The following is a 25,143-nucleotide window of genomic DNA, read 5'->3' as shown; positions in this document are numbered from 1 at the left end:
TCAAATCAGCATTATCTGACTATGAAGACAATGATGCTGTTAGCGTAATTGCTGAACCATATTTGTAGGCAGAATATACTGAGGAGGACCTTTATAAAATATGCAACTGGAAAGTATGTCAATGCAACAAATAAGTGTCGATTGGTGATACACATGTGGAAAATGTGAAGTGGTGGCTAATCAGGAAGAATGCCTCTGTTTATAGTAAGTGGGATGTGCTGCTTCCACCTCCAGAAAACATGAACACGTCATGGGATGAGCCTGCTTTGTTATGCGAGGCTGTATTATGTGTTACTGATTAAGATGAATGTTCAGCTATCAGCAGTCAAAGTTCTGGAGACATTTTTCCACTTTCCAAAACTAACCAATTATGCATGAGGTTTCCTGTTGGCGAAACAAAATGATATTTTAAAGTTGTTTGAGTACATTTCAGTAAACCCACAAATCAATCAAAATCAAAAATGGAAGTTTTACATACCCAAGGGTATCTTTTTTTCAAATAAATTACAGGTTTCCACATTGTCTGCTCTCTTTCATTATTGAAATATGTGATTTGCAAAGTTAGTCCCCAAGGCGAGCAGCGCATCAAAACTGAGTGAATCTTCTTTTAGCAAAGATGTCACCTACTTCAAACCACATACAGTGAAATGCTCATCACCATTGGATAGCCAAATTTTTCAGTTCATTCTAATGTTTAGTTGTCTATAATTTGCCATTTGTATTACTGTACATATCACAGCTGTGTGTAAAAGGCAGGAAAATGAATGGCTTCTCCGACAGCTTTCTTTACTTTACGCTTCGTTACATACAAAGCCTGAATCAGATTCTGTTCACAGTTTTGACTCAGCTGAGAACGACACATTTCATGATGGACTCGATATTACACTTGATTTGTAAGCACTGTCTTTAGTACAACTCTGAAGCTTTGAGGCAAGCAGTTTTACAGTTCAAGTGTCATTGGTTCAATTACCATACCTGGATGCGGTCTGCTGCATGTTTTCCCTGTAACACAATGTCTTACTGGTATTTCTGAATGGATGAATAGTAATTTTCTCAAACTAAATAAAGAGAAAACTGAAATTTTATTAATTGGCAATAATGGATTCAGTGAGGTTATCAGAAATAAACTTGATGCACTGAGATTAAAAGTTAAGACGGAAGTAAAAAATTTAGGGGTAACCGTTGACTGTAATCTGAATTTTAAATAGCATATTCATCAGACCACTAGGACAGCATTTTTTCACTTAAGAAACATAGCTAAAGTTAGACCTCTTATATCATTGAAAGATGCAGAGAAATTAATTCACGCTTTTGTTTTCAGTAGACTAGATTACTGTAACGCACTCCTCTCAGGACTACCCAAAAAAGACATAAATCATTTGCAACGAGTGCAGAATGCAGCTGCTAGAATCCTAACTGGGAAAAGAAAATCCGAACACATTTCTCCAGTTTTGATGTCACTACACTGGTTGCCTGTGTCATTCAGGAAAATACTGCTTATGGTTTATAAAGCCTTAAATAATCTCGCTCCATCTTATATATCAGAATGCCTGACACGTTATATTCCAAATCGTAACCTTAGATCTTCAAATGAGTGTCTCCTTATAATTCCAAAAGCTAAACTTAAAAGAAGTGGTGAGGCGGCCTTCTGCTGTTATGCACCCAAAATCTGGAATAGCCTGCCAATAGGAATTCGCCAGGCAAATACAGTAGAGCACTTTAAAACACTGCTGAAAACACATTACTTTAACATGGCCTTTTTATAACTTCACTTTAACTTAAGTACTGATACTCTTTATGTTCAATTCTTCATAATAATTATTCACAGTGGCTCCAAAATCCATACTGACCCCTACTCTCTCTTCTGTTTCTTTTTCCGGTTTCTTTGTGGTGGCGGCCTGCGCCACCACCACCTACTCAAAGCATCATGATGCACCAACATTGATGGACTGAAAGCCAGAAGTCTACGTGACCATCATCATCAGGTCCTTCCATGAAAACCGTAAATACAAAGAGGACTGTTTGACTTATATTAGGTAGATTGCCCAGAGGGGACTGGGCAGTCTCTTGGTCTGGAACCCCTACAGATTTTATTTTTTTCTCCAGCCTTTGGAGTTTTTTTGTTTTTCTGTCCACCCTGGCCATCGGACCTTACTCTTATTCTATGTTAATTAATGTTGACTTATGTTTATCTTTTATTGTGTCTTCTATTTCTCTATTCATTTTGTAAAGCACTTTGAGCTACATTTTTTTGTATGAATATGTGCTATATAAATAAATGTTGATTGATTGATTGATTGTATTAGTTTATTGAACAGTGATCTTTCAAATTGAAATTAGAGCACAGGCAGTGCCTGAAACCAAAATATCAAAGGTTTGGTAATAGATGTGTTCCTTTTAAAAACCCAGTAGGATGAAGTAATATTATAGAAGGGAGCTTTGTCTCTATTCTTTTAGCTATAACATTTGCCAGGACCTTAACAACAGTACTGAAACTAGTCTGTAGGATACCCTCTCTAAATCTTTCTTTATTCTTCTTTGAAAGGACAAAAGATGCCTAGCATAATATTCTGGTAAAATAGCTATCTTCTCCAACTTCCTTAAACAAAGCAAGTTTTTTTTAAATAAAATTATACTATATAGCCATCTGGACATTCAGTATTCAAGTTTTATGGGAAATGTATAATCTTGGATATCAGAGAATCTCAAGGGTTTGTCCAGCAAATCTACTGTCTACTGAGCTGTGGCATTTCAGTTTTAACAAGGAATTTGCATGAGCCTAACCCTTTGTTATGCTCAATTGTGTATACAGATTTTACTCCTTAAACATGTTAGTTATTTCAATTTGTTTAAGTTTAGTTCTAACTGTACTCATATCTTCATTGTAATTAATTGTACTCAGTTGTGATCTGAATTTCCTTTTTGTATATTTCTTTTCTCTATGGTCTTAATAAGAATAACGTGACTTTAAAATTAGTTTCTACCTTACTCTTATGGCCATAAGATTAACTTGTGCTTGGAATGGCAGACTTTATTTGCACACCATATCACTGGGCAATCTTCAATGTTCTTGCTCACAGTAATTATTTCTGATGCTTTACCAATTTATAATTATTTCATGGAAAACATATTGAATATGTTGTCTCTTTAAATATACTTTATAATTCTCCTAGGTTGTATCAGTAGATATTTCTGGAGCTGACATATTTTAAAATGTCATTTTGTGTACAAATGAATTGAATAAAGCCTCTGAATTTTACTAGTGGAGCATAATGGTCAGAGACAACAAAAGTACCAAATCTGCAAGATTTGAGTTTGAGAGATGGCATCAAGTTATCATAAAAAGTAATAAGGATATGAGTATAGTCTCAAAAATGGGTAGAGAAGCCTCCTTGAGTTCAACATGTTATATTGCATGATAAAACGTGAAACTACACCTATTTTGCAGTTTTTGATTACCCATATAAATCAGGGTTTAATACACAATTGAAATCTCCTGTAATTATAAGTTTGACAGGTTATAATAGGAATTAATGCAGATACCTTAACCATAAATTTTTTATCTTCCAAAGTCAGTGCATATACAGTTCAAATTCCATTAGAACAAAGAGCTCAGGACAGAAAAAATTTTGATATAACAGGAATTTCTTTATAATGGAATTGGAACATAGCGAGGTCTTTAGGCATGTACAGTTATCAAAGCTAACTGCGGAATAGCAAACTCAGTGGCAATGTCTCTTTTCTTCTTGCTGGAATCAATGGCAGTGAAAAGTTCCAACTTTTTCTGTACAATAAATTGTTTTAATTACATAAACTGTGCCCCTAGGTGTCTAGTGTGCAGTTAGTATTATCAGACTTTAAGATCCAGGAAGAGGTGGGTCGGGGGACCCCTCAATGTCTGAATCACACACCCTGTAGCTATCAAAACAGCACCTCTTGGTATCCACAATACGGACTTTCCAGAGTAGCTTGAGTTAAATGCCTCCCCTCGATGCCCAGAGTGTGCAGCCCTTAACTTACGAAAAACAGCACAGCTCTAGTGATGTCACCTAATGGACTGACCGTCTCTCTCTAGCTATCACATATTCTTTTGCTAGTCACCCTTTTTCAAAATCTGAAAATGTTTTACATAAAAAAAGATCATGGTAAAATGTTAGAGGAAACAAAGGTCACACTTTAAAGTAATAGTTATTGGATGCATAAATTGGTGTGCAAAAAATTGAAATGTAACAAAAAAAAAAAATTGGATTATGTTGTGCAGGCAAATTTATGAAACATGTTGGAAACTTTGAGTAGCATAAACATTAAGTCAAACCATACTTCAAGAAACCTGTAAATAAGCAAAAGAGTCGATCTTCAGTGAGCCTCCAGAGCTCCATAAGTACAGTAAAGTAAAATTTGATTGACAGTTATCACACCCCCTAGATATGCTCACTATGCCTCCAGTCTGCAGTAAATCTTCTTGAGCTCCGCAGCTGCAACAGCATAACTGTAGAGTAAACCAAGGGACATACACGCGCAATCTAATTGGCTGTTCAGCAGAGTTACTGAATTAAGATTTTTGGGCCAAGTACAGAAATATGCTTATTTTGGCGCTTTCTGATGAGAAATTAATTTGTTGTAATGCATTTTTCAGATAAAACTGACTTCACTGTAATAGGGTATTTAAAACATTAGTTCTATAGGAAATTGGCAGGACCAAAAAAATTAGTAAAATAAGAATTTTGTTAAAACAGAGTTTATGCTAATGAAATCTGACCTTTATATTAGAATTAAGTTAGTGTTATACAGTTTCTCTACCCTTGTGATATTATCTAAAGAGCTATGAAAGTGTCTGCTTTGTAAATTAAAATTCCTAGCCCTTGTTATTACAGGTGGAGTGAAAAATGTGGCAAACCGCTTTTCAACTGAGAATTATCAGTGCCGTTTACATGGCTATTCTGCAAAAACAATATCTGACTCCAGGAAGCGAAGATATAAAAAGGACATTTTTCTTTTGAATTCATGATTAAGGCTTTTAATATTCCAACTTACAAAATGTAAGTGAGCGATGACTAGTATACAGTTGTGTTTTTTTTTTTTCTTGAAAAATGAACTATAAAATACATCTTTTTCATTTTTTTACTTTCAGCAAAAGTTTAATTTTTCACTGCAGGCCCCTACTACTAGTAATGCAATCAGTGAATTAACAGAAAGACAGCATAAGCATAAATGAGATGAACAATGACTGTCTTGCCCTTACCTCCCCACCGAGAAACAAGGCTTAGAAGAGAAACTCAAACACATCAGCTAGCCTCATGCAAACAAAACCCATATTTTTCAAGAAAGAATGAAGCAGCAAAACAAACTGTCAAATTTAAATATGCAGAAGCAACTATATAAACAAAATAATATTTTGATAAAGGTCAACTTCCCATATAATCTTCAGGGGAACATTTTAAGTAATGGTCAATGCTTATGTTTTGTCAAAGTTTCCATATGTTTTTTTCTTTACACGTTTTTTTCAGTTCTGCACCACTGAATCTCTGGAGCATTTTCATTGTTGGTTTGTAAACCTTATTTGCTCTGAGCATTCACTGTTCCTAGTTTATTTACCTTACTATCACTCAGTTGCTGATTATGCTATTTTTATCTGTTGCAAAACATATTCATTTTAGCTACTTTGACAGTGGAGTATGTTTAGTTTTTATTCAAGTGTTGCAGTATTTTCTAATTCTTTCCGGTGATGTCCTTCTGCTACCATTTTGAAAATGTCTTGACATTCTTGATGCGGTTTTGCCATTCTTCCTTTTGTCAGTGGCCATGTTTTGTAGTGGTTGCTAGGGCAGTCTGCCATCCTAAGACCAATGACAATACAATGTGTAATCTCATCACTAGTCTACTATTTAAGATGAAAACACAGTAGGTTTGCTATTCCTAGCCTTGGGATTCTAAAAAGAGCAAATATATAGTGTGCAACCCAGTTACAGCAACAAATGTACTCAATTCTCTTCAATTTATTCTTATAAAGAATTCACTTCCCAAAGCAAATTTCCAAGCTATGTTTGGCTAAGTCTGAAATTACTACACAACATAAGACCTACTTAATAAATGTGTGGTTTGCTAATAAAACATTGATGTTTTGTGTTTTTTTTATATAAATGGGTATGGCTGATATGACATTTAATATTGTGTTTTTTGTACTCTGTTTTTCGTGATTTATTAGTATGACCAAGATTAGAGAGCACTGGAGTGCAGGAAATTGCAATAATTAGAAAAATCATACCAGAATCTGAACTAATCACACCTTGTGAAAAAGACAACAGAACAGAGGTGTAAAAAAACCAAAGTACAATTACTTTTATTGGCCAAATGCTCAACTACTTGTCCTTTACATATTTCATTAAATAATACTTTTACCCCTACTTTTTGGTTAAATGTCATCCTTTTTTTTAATTTCCAGCAAGTACTCAGTATCCACACCCATTAATAGAACATTTCAGATAATCACCATAATACTAACCAAACCCTGGAGACCCAACTGTCTGTACACCAGGTTTGTTCAGGGTGAATGGGAAGCAAACTGGATAGGGTACGGGGCCCAGACCCTTTTGTGTTTCTGGCCATTCAGAGAGATTGGGTAATTTATAACACGCTCTCTCTTCTTTATTACTGTGTTGTTTAATTATTAAGAGTGATGAAAATTATTTGTAATCAGCCCCAATACAGACAGGCACAATGACACACAAGTCCAAAAAGTACACGTTTTATTTTTCTTTTAGCACACACAGTGCACAAATCACCAGCACCAATACTCAGTCCCTTCTTCCGTTTCTTTTATCTTTCTCTTCTGCCACCTCCACTCCTCTCCTCACAAGCTCTGTCCTCCACCTCCCACCTCTGGCTCCTCGAATGGAGCGAGGCGGCCTTTTTTATACCACACCCGGAAGTGCTCTAGGTGCTCCCTGTTCACCTTCCGGCAGCACTCCCAGTTGTGGCAGAATTACCGTATGGACGCCCGGAAGAACTACCAGCCCATGTGGACCTTCTTCCGTCAGAACTTCAGAGTTTGGCTAGAGTGCTGCTGTCCAGGACTCCTCAAGCGACCAGGAGCCATACTATAACAGTGCAGTGCACAGTAAGCTGTATCTTTGCTTGCTTCATGCAACATAATCACTATGCACAGCAGATAGCTTTCAACTGACTAAAGCATAGGCCATATTTCATTAAATATTATGTCTTGTACTAACTGACACTCAGTTAACAAATCCTAATCCTACTTTTAAGTTATAGTAAAAATGCATCCTCTTCAATGTATAAAATCTTTCAGCATTTCATGTCAGAAAGGAAGACATTTGTAAGGCTCTTTAATGATTTTTATTACTAACAGGATTTGACCAGTGTTTGAAAATAAAATGTAAAGCATTGTAGGAATTTTATTTAGCCCTAGATGAGCACAGCTGGACAGCAGGAATTTTGAAAATGAGCTACTACTTAAGCTAAACAGAACATTTTACAGTTTATAGAGTGTATAATATGTTTTGGAGGAAAATGAAAAGCTCTTGCTGCATTTATGTTATGACATGATTTTTATTATTATAAAATATAATTTTACTTTTTGTACTGGAGTACTTTTATAAACATACTTTTTACATTTACTTAATATTTTCAAATGAAATACTTGCTACATTTTTTACAGCTCTGCATCAGAAGCAAAAATATTTTAGCTGCTTACAGTGGCAATTTGCCAAGGAATGTCACTTCATCTCTTTTCTAATGAAGGTACAGAGGAATCTATATTGTATAACATATTTGTAGAACATATATGTTAGACTAGTAAAATTAATTTTAAGTTTTTTAAAAATGAAAAAGCAAAGTCTTCTTTAAAATGATTTACTCAGTTACAAATGTCTAGAAAACAATCTATATAATTTTAAACTAGGGGGCTCTGCCCTGCTTTCTCACTCTCGACAACCCCCATGCAGGCGCTATGCACTAGCCACTCTGCGGCTCTGACACTCATGTATGGGGAAGCGGATATACAATTTAAACAGATTGTTACTTTCATCTGCAGTGGGCTGGCACCCTGCCTGGGATTAGTTTCCTGCCTTGCACCCTGTGTTGGCTGGGATTGGCTCCAGCAGAACCTCGTACCCTGTAGTTAGGATATAGCGGGTTGGATAATGGATGTTACTTTCATGGGAGTGGTTACATATGCATAATAGACCTAACTATTTTACATTACAGTGAGTAATTAACCATAGTAAAAAATAGTAAAACGTAATAAATTGAAAAATAATTATGTTTCATGTTGCGTCAGAGGTATTCATTGCATTGTACGCTTTCATTTTGTTTGGCTTTGAAATTAACACGCAAATACTTTTTAAACTTACACTTTTACTGTAACACTTCAGTAAAAACAATATTTGGAATTAATTTTTCGTCAATATCACTTTGAAGTTTGATTTCGTGGTTGGAGCTACATCGTGACAACACAACATTAAACTGCCCATGAGTGAATATCGTTTCTTTCTCTCTAATAAATAAACCAAGTTTTTAAAATGTTTGTCCCTGTGATTTGTTAATTGTCATAGCAAAACAGGAAACTGCAAACGCTTTAATACGAATGGCATATCAAGATCTCCTTTGGTGTCTATTATCCGCGGAATATGTACTACATTACCTTTCTTGTTGTCTGTCATAATTTTACATGTGAGAATTGTTCGACCAATTTTGAATACAACTAATCTTGTCCTATGGCAGGGGTCTTCAATCCCAGTCCTGGAGAGCCGCAGTGGCTGCAGGTTTTTGTTCTGACCTGGTTGCTTAATTAGAAAGCAATTCTTGCCAATAAAGCACTAACAAGCTATGAAATTAAATTAACTCTGCTATGTCAGGTCATTCTCATATCCTAGATTTTCTTTCCCTTTCTATCATGCAAATGATTTGAGGGCTAAAATGGACGAGTAATTCTCAGTCCTTCACTTTTTTCTCTTCATTTTTCTTCCAAGTATTTAATTAAACCCAATAGTGCAGATAAATACACACAGGTGTAAATGTAAATAAGCTAAATGGAGAAATGATGCTCTCTCTTGTCATTTGCATGTTATTGATAATAAGGAGCAATTAAAATAGCTGTTTAAGACAAAATTAAGCAATAAGGGCTCAAAATCACTAAAGTGAAGCAGAAGTGTTACTTTAGCAATAAGTGCTTTTTATTAAGCAACTGGGTTGGAGCAAAAACCTGCAGCCACTGTGGCTCTCCAGGACCGTGATTGAGGTCCCCTGTCCTATGGCATAGTCCATCAATCATACATAAATTCCGCAACAACATTACGATACATCCTTCTTTCAACAGTAATTTGGCCAGTGGAAGACCGGATGGTGTTAATGGTTATAGATATTCTATGGGATATTGTAAGTTGATGTTTTCATCTTCCACACAATCACCATCAACCGTTTCAGCATAGTCTATTGATACGCATTTAACCAATTTGCCATGTAACCGATCGACAATTTTCATGTTAATTCCTCCTAATTCGTAATTCTTTGGGATGAAATTCTTCATTAAGATTTGGACATAAGTCTTCTTTCATTGAGAGCGCAAGAATTGTGTCGGACAAAAGCATTCACAAAACTGAGAGGTGAGAGGTCCGTGGGCCGTTAACCGTAAATGGTTGACAGGAGGGTGGGACTTGAAAAAATCTCTTGGAAATAGTCTTGTCTCGTGGGACTTGGAAAAATCTCTTGGAAATAGTCTTGTCTTGTCTCAAGATTTTCTTTTATAATAGAGATAATTCATTCTGTATGATTTTTAGACAAGTGGCAAAGTTATTTGTTCCAACCGCTTTGGTCATAAAGACATTCTCCAGCAACCATCCAAATATTAAAAAAATACTGAGGAAAAAAAAAATCTATCATCGAGATTACGTGGTCTTTGAATAATGGTATTTGGGCTTTAATTAAATCAGCAACTAGTATGAAGATTTTGGTCTCTCACAAAAAATAAACACTTTCCAGCATCCTCAGTCCTGTTCCACACTCATCTGAGTAACACTATTATTAAACCTACCCTGGGTGTTCAGCCCATTTTTTCAAAATGTCTTCACTGTCATCTTCAACCAAATCAGCAAAAGCTGCTTCTAAATCTTCTAACTGACGTACACGACATTCCACACAGTCTGTCAAGGTCTCCTGGAGATGGAAAAGGAAAGTGATGGTTTTACCTTAATTTAATAAATGGGAATTACAGCTTCCCAAAATATATTTAATCTCTTTTTGAAACTGTTAAATGTTTTAAAACCAATTGAAATTTACCTATTTCACCTGTGCCTAAACTATGTGTAAGGAGTCCCATTCATACCTTAGCATTTTTATAGCATTTTAGTGCTAGACCAGAATGCTCCCAAACCACTTGAAAAGTTATTTGCCATTGTTGTCAATGGCACTATTTTCATCTAAGCATTTTAGCAGTGAGCAGTTTAGAAAATTCCTGTATGTGGCAGTTTTCCAGAGTTTTCAGCCAAACGCTTGTTATCGAAGCAGCTCACTGGGGGGAAAAAAAAAAAATGCTAGAGTTGTTGTGCTTTGGTCATCTAGGTATACATTTAACACATAGGCATTCTTTCCTTACAGTGCTAACTGTATGGGGTTTGCATGCTGTGCATTTCTGGATTGACCGGTAATAGTGAGTGCACTTAAATGACCATTATTACCTGCTTAAACACTGAAAACTAGAAATGTTCGTGTAATACTTCTTATTTAACAAAATACGTTTAGTCCTTTGTGAAGTAAATAACATCCATCACCTTTTTCCATCCACAATTTGAGCAAGTTGGGTAAACACTGGCTGCTGAGCTACAAGATCAAGAAGTTTCAAAATATCTTTATCAAGTAACACAATTAAAATTAAACTGACACTTATTGTCAGCCATATTTGCTTCTCAACCTGCTGCTGTGATGATCTCCGACTCCCAGTGACCCTAAACTGGGCATCTTACCCCTCAGCATATGCAGGATTAAATGCATTTGAATACAATGACTGTTTAATTCTTTTTGAGTTGATTACAGCTATGCACAATAACCCCTTCCTCATTAACTGTCACTAGATAACCAGATCACATACTTGCTAGATGTTGCACTGAGGGCAGCAGGACATTTTTTTTTCCCCCACATATCACTACTTACTTGCCTATTGACACCCATGTATAATCCTGGATTGTTTCAGGATGCCCCCTGAGGTCATCATAGAGAGTCCAGAAATGTCCGACTCCCTTTACTGAAAAGCATCCAATATCTTGGCTCACAACACTGACAACACCTTCACTTCAGTACTGTGATCGCCAGGATTAAAAGCAATAAAGTCATTGAAGACAATCTGGAAGTACAATATTCACCTTTATAACACTAAATCACCTCACAACCTACAAATGGAAATTATTATCATATTCTCTCCTTCGTTAAAAACACTGGAAAAAACATTTATAAATAAACAAAAAAACTACTGAAAAGCACCTGAAAAACGCTTGAAAAACACATACAAAATACATTAAAAAGCTTAAGAAATGCTAAAGAAGCAGTGGAAATTTAAAATGCCTAAGTGTGAATGGGCACTAAGGGTTAGGGTTAAAGAAACAAAAAAAAGTAAGTAAGTATGCTCCAGAAGAAAAGATTATTCATCCAAAGTTAGCATTTGCTGACAATGACATTTCAATAGGATTGTGCAATATCATTTTTTGGAGATAAATGAGGTAACAATACACCTCCTATATTATCTGAATATACTGCTCAAAAGAATTAAAGGAACACTTTTTAATCAGAGTATAGCATAAAGTCAATGAAACTTATGGGATATTAATCTGGTCAGTTAAGTAGCAGAGGGGGTTGTTAATCAGTTTCAGCCGCTGTGGTGTTAATGAAATTAACAGATGCACTAGAGGGGCAACAATGAGATGACCCCCAAAACAGGAATGGTTTAACAGGTGGAGGCCACTGACATTTTTCCCTCCTCATCTTTTCTGACTGTTTCTTCACTAGTTTTGCATTTGGCTACAGTCAGTGTCACTACTGGTAACATGAGGCGATACCTGGACCCTACAGAGGTTGCACAGGTAGTCCAACTTCTCCAGGATGGCACATCAATACGTGTCATTGCCAGAAGGTTTGCTGTGTCTCCCTGCACAATCTCAAGGGCATGGAGGAGATTCTAGGAGACAAGCAGTTACTCTAGGAGAGCTGGAGAGGGCCATAGAAGGTCCATAACCCATCAGCAGGACCAGTATCTGCTCCTTTGGGCAAGGAGGAACAGGATGAGCACTGCCAGAGCCCTACAAAATGACCTCCAGCAGGCCACTGGTGTGAATGTCTCTGACCAAACAACCAGAAAGACTTCATGAGGGTGACCCAAGGGCCCCATGTCCTCTAATGGGCCCTGAGCTCACTGCCCAGCAGCATGCAGCTCGATTGGCATTCGCCATAGAATACCAGAATTGGCAGATGCACCACTGGTGCCCTGTGCTTTTTACAGATGAGAGCAGGTTCACCCTGAGCATGTGACAGAAGTGAAAGGGTCTGGAGAAGCCATGGAAAACATTATGCTGCCTGTAACATCATTCAGCATGAGCAGTTTGGTGGTGGGTTAATGATTGTTTGGGGAGGCATATCCATGGAGGGTCACACAGACCGCTACAGGCTTGACAAAGGCACCTTGGCTGCCATTAGGTATCAGGATGAAATCCTTGGACCCATTGTCAGACCCTATGCTGGTACAGTGGCTCCTGGTGCACGACAATTCCTGGCCTCATGTGGTGAGAGTATGCAGGCAGCTCCTGGAGGATGAAGGAATTGATACCATTGACTGGCCACCACACTTTCCTGACCTAAATTCAATAGAACACCTCTGGGACATTATGTTGTGGTCCATCCAATGCCACCAGGTTGCACCTCAGACTGTCCAGGAGCTCAGTGGTGCCCTGGTCCAGATCTGGGAGGAGATCCCCCACAACACCATCGGTCATCTCATTAGAAGCATGCACCGATGTTGTCAGGCATGTATACAAGAACACAGGGGCCATACAAAGTGCTGCATACAATTTTGAGTTGCTGCAATTAAATTTTGGCAAAATGGACTAGCCTGCCACATAATTTTTTCACTCGGATTTTTGGGGCGTCTTTGAATTCAGGGCTCTGTAGGTTGATCATTTTCATTTCCATCAAACGATGTGGCATCCTTTCGTTCCTAACACATTACCCAGTCTTTATCAGTATAGATATCCAGGAGGATTTCTTTTTCCCATTGAGATCTGATGTGTTTTCAAAGTGTTCCTTTTAATTTTTTTGAGCAGTTTATATTGAGATCCTAAACCTGACAATACTGTCAACATCTAAAACAAAACAGTTGGCATGCCAAAGTATGTTCAACAGTATATTGTCACAAGCAATGCTAAAAGATACTTAAGAGAACAAAGCATTTCCATAGCCAGCATCTTTGCAGGAAACAACATTTAATGTGATATAAGCCTATTTTCTCTCTTTCTTACATTTAACTCTTAAGTTATTTCTTTTATATTATATTTTCCTTGAAATAAAGTCACAAGACAACTAAATTAGCTTTCACATTGTAACAACTAAAATCCAAATCCAATTAAGGAAAAAGTTACTTTTGATATATTGAAAACATTAGCAAATTCAAATTCAAGTATATTGTTGTTTAAAAAAACATTTTAAAATTTTCTTTAAAATAGAAAGAATTGTAAGAAATATATTTAGATTTTTTTTCTCACACCTCATCTCATAATTTCACATCTGTAAAACATTTAAGCCAAACATTTAAACTATTTTACCAAGATCCATACTTTAATTAAATTGCCTGCAAAACAGAGGATACAAATAAAGCAATTTTATAGTTTTAGACTAAAAAATGTTAAAATGATATACCACAAATCATAAGTCAGTACCTCGTCTGGATCACCTTCAGGTATTTTGAAAGAATACAGATCTTGCAATATCTTATATTCTTCCTAGGTATATAAAAAAAAAAGTTATTTAAAACAAAATTTTCAAAGTGTTGCAAAAGAGAAAGCATCTTTTACCTTAATTAAGGTATTGGTTAAATCAAAGCATCATAGCTGATCTTGAAATTCTGCAGCATATAAACAGTATTTAACCAAAAAGCAAATACTAATACTGCTAAGTATATCTGGGGAAACCTACCAAAAGGAGTGTTTTCATATTTTTTTTGGCAACACAGTACAAGATATTACAAAATACAAGTAAAATTCTATTACAACGAACTGCCAGGGACCTAAAAAATATTTTGTTTTAATGAAAATTTCATTGTAATGAGATTAAGTATTTGTCACTATAGTGCTTTCTTTAACTTGCGTCCAGACGTTTGCAATTATTTCAATAGTTTCTTTCATGTTAATTTTAAAGTCTTCCTGTATATAAGTTATGCTGATGAGAATTTTTTTCAGCATTTCCTTGCGATAATACACTTTCAGGGTGCAAATGATGCCCAAATCCAATGCCTGAAGCACTGCTGTGCAATTGGGTGGGAGGAATTTAACGTGAACATTATCTAAACGCTGAAGCATCTTGTGGGCAGCACAGTTATCAATCAGACGCTGAATCATACTTTTCTTCCTATTGTGAGGTTTCTGAACTCTTTTGGGATACCCCCCACCCAATGGGAACACCACACTGAACTGCATCCCGAAGCGCGATTGCCGCGTCTGTGGAAGATTTTTTTTTGTCCGTTGCCGGGGCAGGGCAACAGCAGGCTGACAGAGGTGCAGTGAAGCGCCACAAGAGAGAATCCAAAAAGATCGTGGGCGTGCTATAAGTCTCTGTCTTATATCTCAAAACAAGAGGCTGAGTCTCAGTACTTTAGCAAAACCAGCTTTATTCAGCATGAAACAGGAACAGCACGGTTATTTATTGTAGCGGGATCCGTCACTCTTCTATACACAGACATAGAAGTCAGGCAGGGTTGTGACCAGGTTAGTGGCCAAGTAATCCTGTTCCCTGCATTTACAATATTCCTTGCATCACCCATCGAGATCTTTTCTGTTTGCTTCAGTTAGTCATGTCCGTCAGTGCCGAGCCGCAGCAGAGCTGTGAGCTTGCTGTTGCCCTAGCAACAGATAAACAGTCTTCCACAGACACAGTGATTGTACTTCGGGACACTCTTTGGTGTGTTGTCCAGTTGGTGGAGGTCCCAAGAGATTTATTTATGAATATTATCAGTAATACATTATTTTATGTGTAACTTAACTCCTGCTTGTCTTTTTACTACATCTAATTGCCTGAGGTTATAGATATAGAAGGGAAGGTGGGGATAAGTTATATACAGTGGTAAGTCTGTGAGATTAGGCATTCTAAGGCTACATATTAATAATACAATAGGGGAAAGTAGAGCAATATATATTACTCTACCAAGATAAAACAAAGTCTAAACATGAAATTTATGTTTCATATTCACCTTATGCACATAGCCTTAAGGTAAATTTATACTTTTTTTTTTTTTTAATAATTTTGTACATGAAACAAAGTTTGTGCACAGTAGCATTGGCAGAATACCTGTATCAGCTGTTAAAAGTTGTTGCAGGCTTTTGGTATCCACATACGATGCTGTATTTTGATTAAAGGTTACTGTACATAGAGAGGATGCAAAAAAAACCCAGTGAGTAAAGCATATACTGTAGGTCTGGACATGATGATGATTAATTAAAAACTGGCACCAACACAAAGTCAGAGCCTACATTCCTTATAAGCTGTGTGGGTACTGCGCAAATGTTATCGTGCCTTTCACCCCTTGGTAAATGGACCTGTGGATCCCAAACATTTACCTCCTGCTTGTTGCTCATATCTTGGCCTGCCACTTTAAATTCATAGGTAGTTGAATAAATCTGTCATAAACAGCTAGTACAAGCTCATGTGATATTATTCACATTCGCACAATTTTTTTTTTTTTTGAGTGAAAATTGGAAACCTATATGAGCAAATAAGGTCATATGTGGAACTTTCCACCTGTGGCTTCATGTTTGCACTTAATAAATTTTGGATTTTGAAGCTTTCCAAATTTTTTAATTTTGGATTAAGGAAATTCAACCTGTTACAACTTTCAGAAACCAACCACTTTTATAATTAGAGAGAGAGAGAGAGAAACAAATTAAGGGATACTAAAAGCTATCCAAAAAGACCCATCCAGTGCCACTAGGCAAAGGTGAAGCCTGGTATCCCTTCAGGTAAAGAAAGCACACTAAAAATTATTCCAACTTTCGTAAAAGTAAACTCAACAAGTGATTTAACAGTAGTTAAGTCATGGATGTATGGTGTTTCAGATTTTTAATTATTTCATCAGTGTGTCCTTCATTGATGTTTTTTTTCTAAATAGATGTACTGCCCTTTTTAAAATTTTTTAACATTAACAAACAATTATTGTTGCAAGCAATGCCACTGAATGCCGGTACCCAGATGTGAATTTCTGTCCGTCTCAGCTCGCACTTGATTTCATTTGTATGTTTTTGTATGTCTTTTTTGTCTCGGTCTCTGTCCCGCTGTTATTTGTTATTACATTATTGAACATTGCTAGTGAATTGTGGTTTCTCTTTAACCGAAAACTATAAAATAATCACTGAAAAAGTGTATCACACCTATAACAACTAACATTGTTTTGCTATGCATGATGAATAAGAGACAAATCTGAAAAAAAAAGCATCTCCAGTTATTTTAGTTAAGTAAAAATGACTACAATCAGTTGATATGGCATCACAATGTTTCACAACGTGAAATACAAAGTACACAGCTAGCATCAATCTGATGCAAGGAAAGAAGAACATGTCATATGGCACACTGTGCACAAACCGGGCCACCTGTGAAGAGTATAATGCTGGAAGGCTGTTTGTTCGTAATAGTTTTCACAAACATGGCAGGCCTGACAATGTAAATAAAAGCGAAAATAAAACATTTAGCTTTCTTTGTTTGTGCTACATGGAAATGCTGACACACACATCTGAGACTGTTTCATGACTGAAGCTGAAAGGACTGATGGAAAGTATGCAGTGAATAAGTAATGGTTAGGATAAAACGAAAGGACGAAAAACTCATGGCATACTGACAGCTATATCAGGTAACAGGCACACTGTGTAGAACTATAATGTGTTATAAACCAGGGAAGAATAAAACCATTAATGAACAATTATTCCTGATAAAATGTTGATGCCCTTTCACACAGTAGAAGTAAAGCAAACTCTAACACTTGCATCGAACTTTGGATAGCTACTAATGTAAATAACAAATGTAATTTATACTATATACCAGTGGTTCTCAATTTTCAGTCTTCAGGGCTGAAGGTTTTTGTCCCAACCCATTTTTCTATTAATTGAACTCCCATTAATTAAGCAAAACATTATTTCCTAATTTCTATGTTTTTTATAACCATCTGGAAATTAAAAACAGGTTATGCTAAATTTTGACTGAATGAAGCGAGAATTTATGTGTTAGATGGATAAGAATTTGCACTTTTTTGTAATGTTTTGGTTATTTAGACAATTATTTACTAATGTCGATTTATTTATATAGCATATTTAAAACAACATAGGAATGCTGTGGCCAAAGTGCTTGACAATCATAGAATAAAAGAAAACTAACATAAATACTGTAGAAATAAAATATGAACATAAATAAAATAAATAATAAATAGAAGTAATGTTATATAATCACAATGAGGAAACCATCAGTATTACTGAAGGTCACGGAATGCAAGTGAATAGAAATGAGTCTTTAATCTTGTTTTGAACAGTTCAATTGTAGAGGATTCCTTTATATGATGAGGTAAAGAGTTCCACAGGCGAGGAGCGGCAGTTGTAAAAGCTCTGTCCCCTTTAGTTTTACACTTGGTACGAGGGACAACAAGAGACAACTGACAAAAGATCTAAGCACTCTCGATGGCTGGTGTAAAACACACAATTCGGATAAATAGGCAGGAGCATGCCCATGTAAAGATTTAAAAACCAGCAACAAGATTTTAAAATCAATTTGAAAACTGACAGGCAGCCAGTGTAAAGAAGCTAAAATTGGAGAAACAGAGTCCTACTTTCTTGTCCCAACCAGAAAGCGAGCGGCAGCATTCTGGACCAACTGTAACCTGTGTATCAGGGATTTGCTAATCCCAGAATACAGCGAGTTGCAGTGATCAAGGTGAGAAAAAAATAAAGCATGAGTAGCTTTCTCAAGATCCCTAGAAGATAAAAAAGGCTTGATCTTACTTAATAGACGAAGCTGGAAAAAGCAACTCTTGACTACAGAATTTACTTGTTTCTCAAAAGAGAGGTTACTATCAAAGGTAACACCTAGATTGCAGACTTGAGGTTTGCAAAAGACAGAAAAAGAGCCAAGGAGTCCAAGACCAATTTGGGTTTTAGCTGATGGGCCCATTATAAGCACCTCTGTTTTATTTTGATTCAGATCAAGAAAATTTTTAGCCATCCAGGATCTTAGTTCAGAAAGACAGTTGTGCAGTTGATTTATTGCAGAGAGGAATATAAACCTGTGTATCATCAGCATAGCAGTGAAAAGAAATGTTAAATTTCTTAAAAATAGCCAATAGGATGAAGGTATATAGAGAATAAAATAGGACCCAAAATGGATCCTGGAGGAACACCATATTTGAGAGGAGCAGTAGATGAAAAAGAGGAATTTAAAGTCACTGAAAAGTGTCTATAGCGTCATGTAATAAGTACACAAGTTAGTAACACTGAAGTAGTTGCTCCTCATTTGTGCTGGCCTCTGCTCTGCTAAACATTAATTGTCTATTAAGATACAACTAAGAAAGCAAACACTACTGAAAAGTGAATTAAAAAACAAAGTAATCATTTAAAGATACAGAAATAATTTAAATATGTCTTAGTTTCCTATAAGTGTAAATCTGGTACTACTGCACTTTTTTAAATGCAAAATAAAACTAAAAAATATGTCAGCTAATTAAACGATAAGATCAATTAAATTTAATAATGACTGACTGATTGAGAATCTTGTTTGTAAAAAAAAAAAAATCTTGCAGCCACAGGGGGCCCCGATGAGCAAATGTTGAGAAACTCTGCTCTACAACTCAATTACCATGTAAATGCACTCTGAAACTGCAGTGATAGGACTTGTTGAGCCTTTCACAGGGGGAAAACACCAAGGCAAAAATAACTATGACAAAAAGTACAGAGCAGGCTTGTCTAAAACTAAACGATTTGGGGATAATATCTAATTATGAATTTTGTGAGAGATATTGTGATTTGCAATTTAATTTGCAATATAATTACTTTAATTCAAGCATTAGTTCAATATTCACTGTGTAACATATTTAAAACATGTTAGTACCAAAATATTAAACTGCTTTATAATCTAATGAAATGATGTAATTTATTACATTTTTAATTGGCATAGAACAGTCAAAGAAGGAACAATTGCAATATTGCTAAAGCTGAACTTGTGGTTCAGGAGTAGCTTCAAAATATCGCACAATCTGTAAACAATAGAATATTATTTACTAAATAATAGCTTATAAATTCACAAACCGAATAATTATCAAAAGAGTGATGAGATAGAGATAGATAGAGATTTTAAAATTACTCCAAAAAGAAGCTTTACATAATACTTACTTCCCTAACATATCTACTTCTTCTCAACACTCATTATGATCTTTACAGATTTTTTTCAAGAAAACCAAAATATCAACCTTTGCTGGTGTCAAACATGAACGCGAAGCATTGACTACACTGCTCCCAGTATTAAACAATCTCTTAACTTGTGGTTGATGGTATGCTCTGGAATTTGCAAACCAGTCTGCTCAGCATCAGAAAGTTAACACTGTATACTTGGGCTGTGAGATTAGCCAAAAAAAAAGGTTTGAATATTCAAATAAAAATAACTAGTTAAATATATAATATAACATCCATCCATCCATCCATCCATCCATTTTCCAACCCGTTGAATCCAAACACAGGGTCACAGGGGTCTGCTGGAGCCAATCCCAGCCAACACAGGGCGCAAGGCAGGAACCAATCCCGGGCAGGGCGGCAACCCACCGCAGATATACTAGAACATGTACATTTCTAAATATACATTCTTTTGCTCTACTGAATGAATTTGCCTTGTGCAGATCAGTAAGCTATTACCCATTTTGTGCACCATTTTCAGGACTCTAACACATTACTCACTGCTGATTTCCAAATGTGAAGGAACAGAGGACAATGTAAATCGGTAGGTCTTCTCTGATGAAGGCATTTGCCATGTCAATGTGGGCTTGTATGTGTGATGTTGAAGGTCAACCAGATTGCACTTTGTTGGTTAAATTTCTTCCACCCGTTTTAAACCTTTGTACCCATTCATAAACTTTGAGTCACGCCATTTTCACTTTCATACTGAGTCAACATGCTTCAGTGAATTTCAGCAGATTTCACTCCTTCTGGCTAAATAAATCTCACTACAGTGCAGTGAGACACTGACAAGACTCTATAGTTTACACAGCTGAATAGAATGTTGATTATTGCTGAATCATACTTTCACTTTATGTGCACTCTTACTCTTTAACCATGCACTATTTGCTGTTCATGTTTATTACCTATTCAAGTGTACATTGAATTCATAAATTATATAATTAATAAAATGAAAACAATCATTGGTTTTCAAAAACCAAGTATTTTCATATATTCTGCTAAAACAAGCAGAATGTATTTCTTATTTTTACCTAAAGTGCCTTCTGCATATGCTAAACAATTTCTCTTGTTCACATGAGTTTTCCCTGATGACTTTGCTTCCCTCCAACAATCCAAAAATAGGCAGATAGTTTATGTGGTAACAGGATGACTGTGTATATATGTGCATACCATTTAAAGTTCTTGTCTCCTGTCTAGACTGGCTTTTGCCTTGTACCCAGTTCTGTTGGGTAAAGGAACCAGTTCCACACAAGTTAAAACTGGTAAACAAAAAAAAACAAACAAGCGGATGAATGAATTCCAGTAGTAGTAGCACTGGAGTCACTGTAAAAGTCTAGTATTCATACACCTTTTCTAAATAATAAAACAGAAAAAAGTAATTACCTGTGTATATAATTCCTTAAAGGGATTTTTACAAGAAAAGAAATCCAGGTCAATGTCAAGAATATAGGCTTTTGCTTGCTCTACGATGCTGAGGATCTTTTTACTGTCCTGGTTTGTCACATCAATTGCATTTGTCTGTGGTGAGGCAAGGTTTTCGATGTCATTGTGTTTAGTGCCCTCTGCTGCTTCACTTATGCAACTCAAAGTGCTAGGCTCTACTGCAGCTATTTCACTTCTCAATGAATGGGAAGTTTTTGAGCTGTCCAATTTAATTCGCTTTGCTGCATAATTTTCAGTCTTGTCATCTTGTAAGACAGCATTGTTATTCAAATTAACTTGAATTACATCCAATTGCAAATTCTTTTTATTTTCCAGGTGACTTTCATGAACATAGAGTCCATCACTTAAAAAGTAATTATCTTTACATGAAACCCTGGAAAACAGAACAAAATAATGAAATGATACTTTAAAAAAAATACATTTTTAATAATTTAATGTGGTAAAGCAATTTCTAAATTGTAAACAAAGCATTTTTAAAAGTTAAAAAAAAGTTATTCCCACACTGAAATAACCATTACATTTACATTTCCGCTGTATAGCTTTCATCAACAGTGTGACTGAATTTAAAACTATTATAGGAAAGAACAAAACCAGGCCAGCTGAAAACAGTGAAAAGCAATTAGGGAAGATTAAAAAGTTTGTCAATTATCATATGTGATCCAAGCCCGAGAATGACTTTAGGACCAATTTACATCTGTGCTTATTCAGACATGTATATTAATTCAGGTTCATTTTTAATGAGCTAATACTACATCCATCTGCCAGTCATTTTGTGTCTAAATAAAGTTCTCAAAAAAAAAAACGCAAAAAACCCACTGGAGCTATTTCCGAGAGACGTGTAGACATTTTGTAAACCTACACTATGTACCATTTACCTCCATGCTCTTTAGTGTAATACTAGCTTCCCAAAACAGAGTTTTGCATTGGAGACAGAAATACTAGGGAGAGAGCACTCAAATGACAATACTGCACTTTTCCTCCATGGCATGTGCCATGTGGTCAACTTTGTTTGTATGAAACAAGAACCAGGAAAGGGCAGTTGTTAGGGAATACCTTAGAGGCAGGCTATCAGTGTTGTACGTTCTCCTGCAGAAAAAAAAATGCACAATGGTGCGTTTTCCTGTATTTGTGTGCATTTTTATGTAAGAAAGAAAGAAAGGAAAAAAAAAAAAAAAGTACTGTGTTAACTGTAGCCATTATCAACAGAGGTAAAATGTTCTAAATTAGGCTAAGTAAGATCTTTGACGTTAATACTGTATCATGAACATGCAACCTGAAAAGAATTGCAAGCCACCTGACCATTTTGTTTATGTGCAGATGGCACAAATAATGTGTCACCTTAAAACAGCAAAGTAAACTACAGGTTACAATTTTTCTTCTTGTGTTGGAGTGCCAAAAATACACTGAGAGAAAAAAAAAGCAGGTGGTGCTGGTGTTTTCTAATTCAAAAGGAGTCAGGAGAGAAGTTTGCGATTTATTTGGAAGAACTTACTGTTTATTATTGTCATTTTGAAATACAGTATGTGCATACTTAGCATTGTCTGCTGCCAGTTATTTGTGTTGTCAATAAGATACAACATTGTCCTTCATGTGACCAGTTCTTAGAAGTCACATGAGTGAGACAGTAAGGCAGTATACATTTACCATCAAAAGCGGGGAGCGTTTTGCTGCAGTCTTTGCATTTTCATAATATGCAGTAATTAGTTAAAATTACTCAACAGAAAAGCTATTATTTAAAACAAGAAAATGCTATCCTTTGTCATTGTAAAACTTTGCTGGTAATCATGAAATGTAACTATAACAATGAATAAAATTTTCCAAGACTTGATAATCAGTTTTTCTTAGCCAGAAATTAACACAGATCTTTGAGTTAGCTAAGTAAATATTGACAACCTGCAAACTTTAATGTATTGGAAAAAAAAAAAAATTTGAAAATTAAAATGGAATGTTTCTTCCCACAATTAGTCTTTACTGAATGTCACAGGACACTGATCGCTAAATGTTAAAAAGCAAATTGGTATTTGTAAAGTGCCTTGAAATATAAATTATGCTTTACAAGTGACATATGCCAGCTTTCTGTACATACTGTAAAAAGGTGGCTAATAAATTAATAAAATTAGAGAACATCAGGTTCAGACAATAATCTTGAAACATTTAGCTATTTATAGAACACTCCCAAGTTTTATTGAGCTTATTGATCACATTTCAATAAATACAACTCAGCTCATTCAATAATATAATCAGTGTAACATTCCAAACATTAGTGTTTAAAAGTTGCATTAAGTCAGTCTTAGCACCTCCACACCTTTTCAGTAATAAAATTGAATGTGTCTCAAACTTTAATGCTTAATAGGTATTAACTTTTTTCAAAGTCACTCCTTGTAATAAAACACCATTATTAATATTTTTAGTAAGTAAAGAAATATATTACCAGGACATCTCATAGTTTAAGAAATACATTTTATTGTTATCATACCTGATAGTAGTTGTAGAGGAGTCTTTTCCCACAAAAAACTTGTGCTCACCTTCCGCAATTTGTTGTGCCCAATATGGGTGAAGCCACAGAACGTGAGATAAATGCCCTGCATAAACTGCCGGCATTATCCAATTTTCAATGCTCAGTTCACTAAATAAATGCATAAATAAAAAGCTGAACATTAAAATCCATAGTGTAATTAAAATATATCCCACAAATAATTCAGTCCTTATTTTATACAGTGTTTTTCACAGTAAGGTTCTTCAGCAAATAAATTACAATATATTAGATTTAAAAAAGGCTTAGGCACAAATTTTGAACAAAGCCTTTTTATTTCAGGATTTTTTTTAAGTTTTCATTCAAATCTACAAATAAATATCACAAGAAGTATATAGTTATAGTGTCCATATTTCATCTACCTAATTAAATTTTAGATTTTAATTAACTACTCTCTTCCAATTACTTGTTCAAACTATGTCACAAAAAAAAAAAAAAAAAAAGTGAACAAGTGGGTGGAATCATAAAGGACATGCAAATATGAGATATCACACAGTGTAGATACTTGTATATTGTACAGGAATAGCTCTTTAAATTGTTTTTTTTAACTTATTCAGTAATTTTCTGAACCTGCAAATTTTAAAGGTCAGGGTGAGGAGAGGCTAGAGACTTTCCTAGCAACAACAGCAGCAAAATGGGAACACACTGAACGGTGTGTTGGACCAATTTCCTCATTCTTGAAACTTTTGCTTCTAGGATATGCTCCCACTTTCTGCACCGATTCAAGACAATTTTGCCAGTGAGCTATGCAACAGATTTGGAGACCTTGCCAAGCTAGAACATTTATAAAAACCTATGTCATTATGAGATCTCTCTCTCTCTCTATGTATCTATATCTATATCTATATATCTATTATCTATATATCTATCTATCTATCTATATATCTATATATCTATCTATCTATCATCTATCTATCTATCTATCTATCTATCTATCTATCTATCTATCTATCTATCTATCTATCTATCTATCTATCTATCTATATATATATATATATATATATATATATATATATATATATATATATACACACACACAGTACAGTATATAGTACACTTGCAAACCTGTTTAAACAAGTTCTGAGACATTGGTATACTTTTATATAGAGCTCTCCAAACAAGCTGGATTGCAGTATTATATAGTGATATGCAGAGAAGTTGGATTGAACTGAAAAATGTTATTAGCATTACAGCTAAAATATCTGAAGTCATTATGTCAACTACAGACAATATCTTCAAAGACAGGTAGAAGAAAAGAAGAAGAGGTGAAAAAGCATAAGTGCATATTATGGCAAAAAGATCTGACTGAAAAATAAATCTCACCATTGGAATATACCACCAAAATTCAGTCTTCAGTAGAGGCCCATGAAATTAAGGTGGCATTTTTTTAGTAGTAATGAATCATGTGCAAGGAGTTTATTATTATAATAAAAAGTCTGTCTCTGCTTGCACTACGCTAGTATGTTTATCTATATCCAA

General features: G+C 35.4%; 1 protein-coding gene across 3 annotated transcripts in view; it reads right to left on the bottom strand.

The window, feature by feature from the left end:
* The window catches only part of c5h5orf22 (chromosome 5 C5orf22 homolog), a 46,901-nt gene that overhangs the window by 5,650 nt on the left and 16,108 nt on the right, over positions 1–25,143 (bottom strand). For all 3 annotated transcript variants that reach the window (XM_039753151.1, XM_039753153.1, XM_039753152.1), the window contains 4 exons: positions 23,608–23,757; positions 21,072–21,504; positions 13,935–13,997; positions 10,052–10,173 (listed from right to left, as the gene is read on the bottom strand). In XM_039753151.1, coding sequence (XP_039609085.1) covers positions 10,052–10,173; positions 13,935–13,997; positions 21,072–21,504; positions 23,608–23,757 — 768 coding nt within the window. The remainder of the gene's footprint in view (positions 1–10,051; positions 10,174–13,934; positions 13,998–21,071; positions 21,505–23,607; positions 23,758–25,143) is intronic.

The sequence above is a fragment of the Polypterus senegalus genome, chromosome 5, assembly GCF_016835505.1.
Source record: "Polypterus senegalus isolate Bchr_013 chromosome 5, ASM1683550v1, whole genome shotgun sequence".
NCBI lineage: Eukaryota > Metazoa > Chordata > Cladistia > Polypteriformes > Polypteridae > Polypterus > Polypterus senegalus.
The sequence above is the reverse complement of the archived record's forward strand: the minus strand, read 5'-3'. Positions and strand labels throughout refer to the sequence as shown.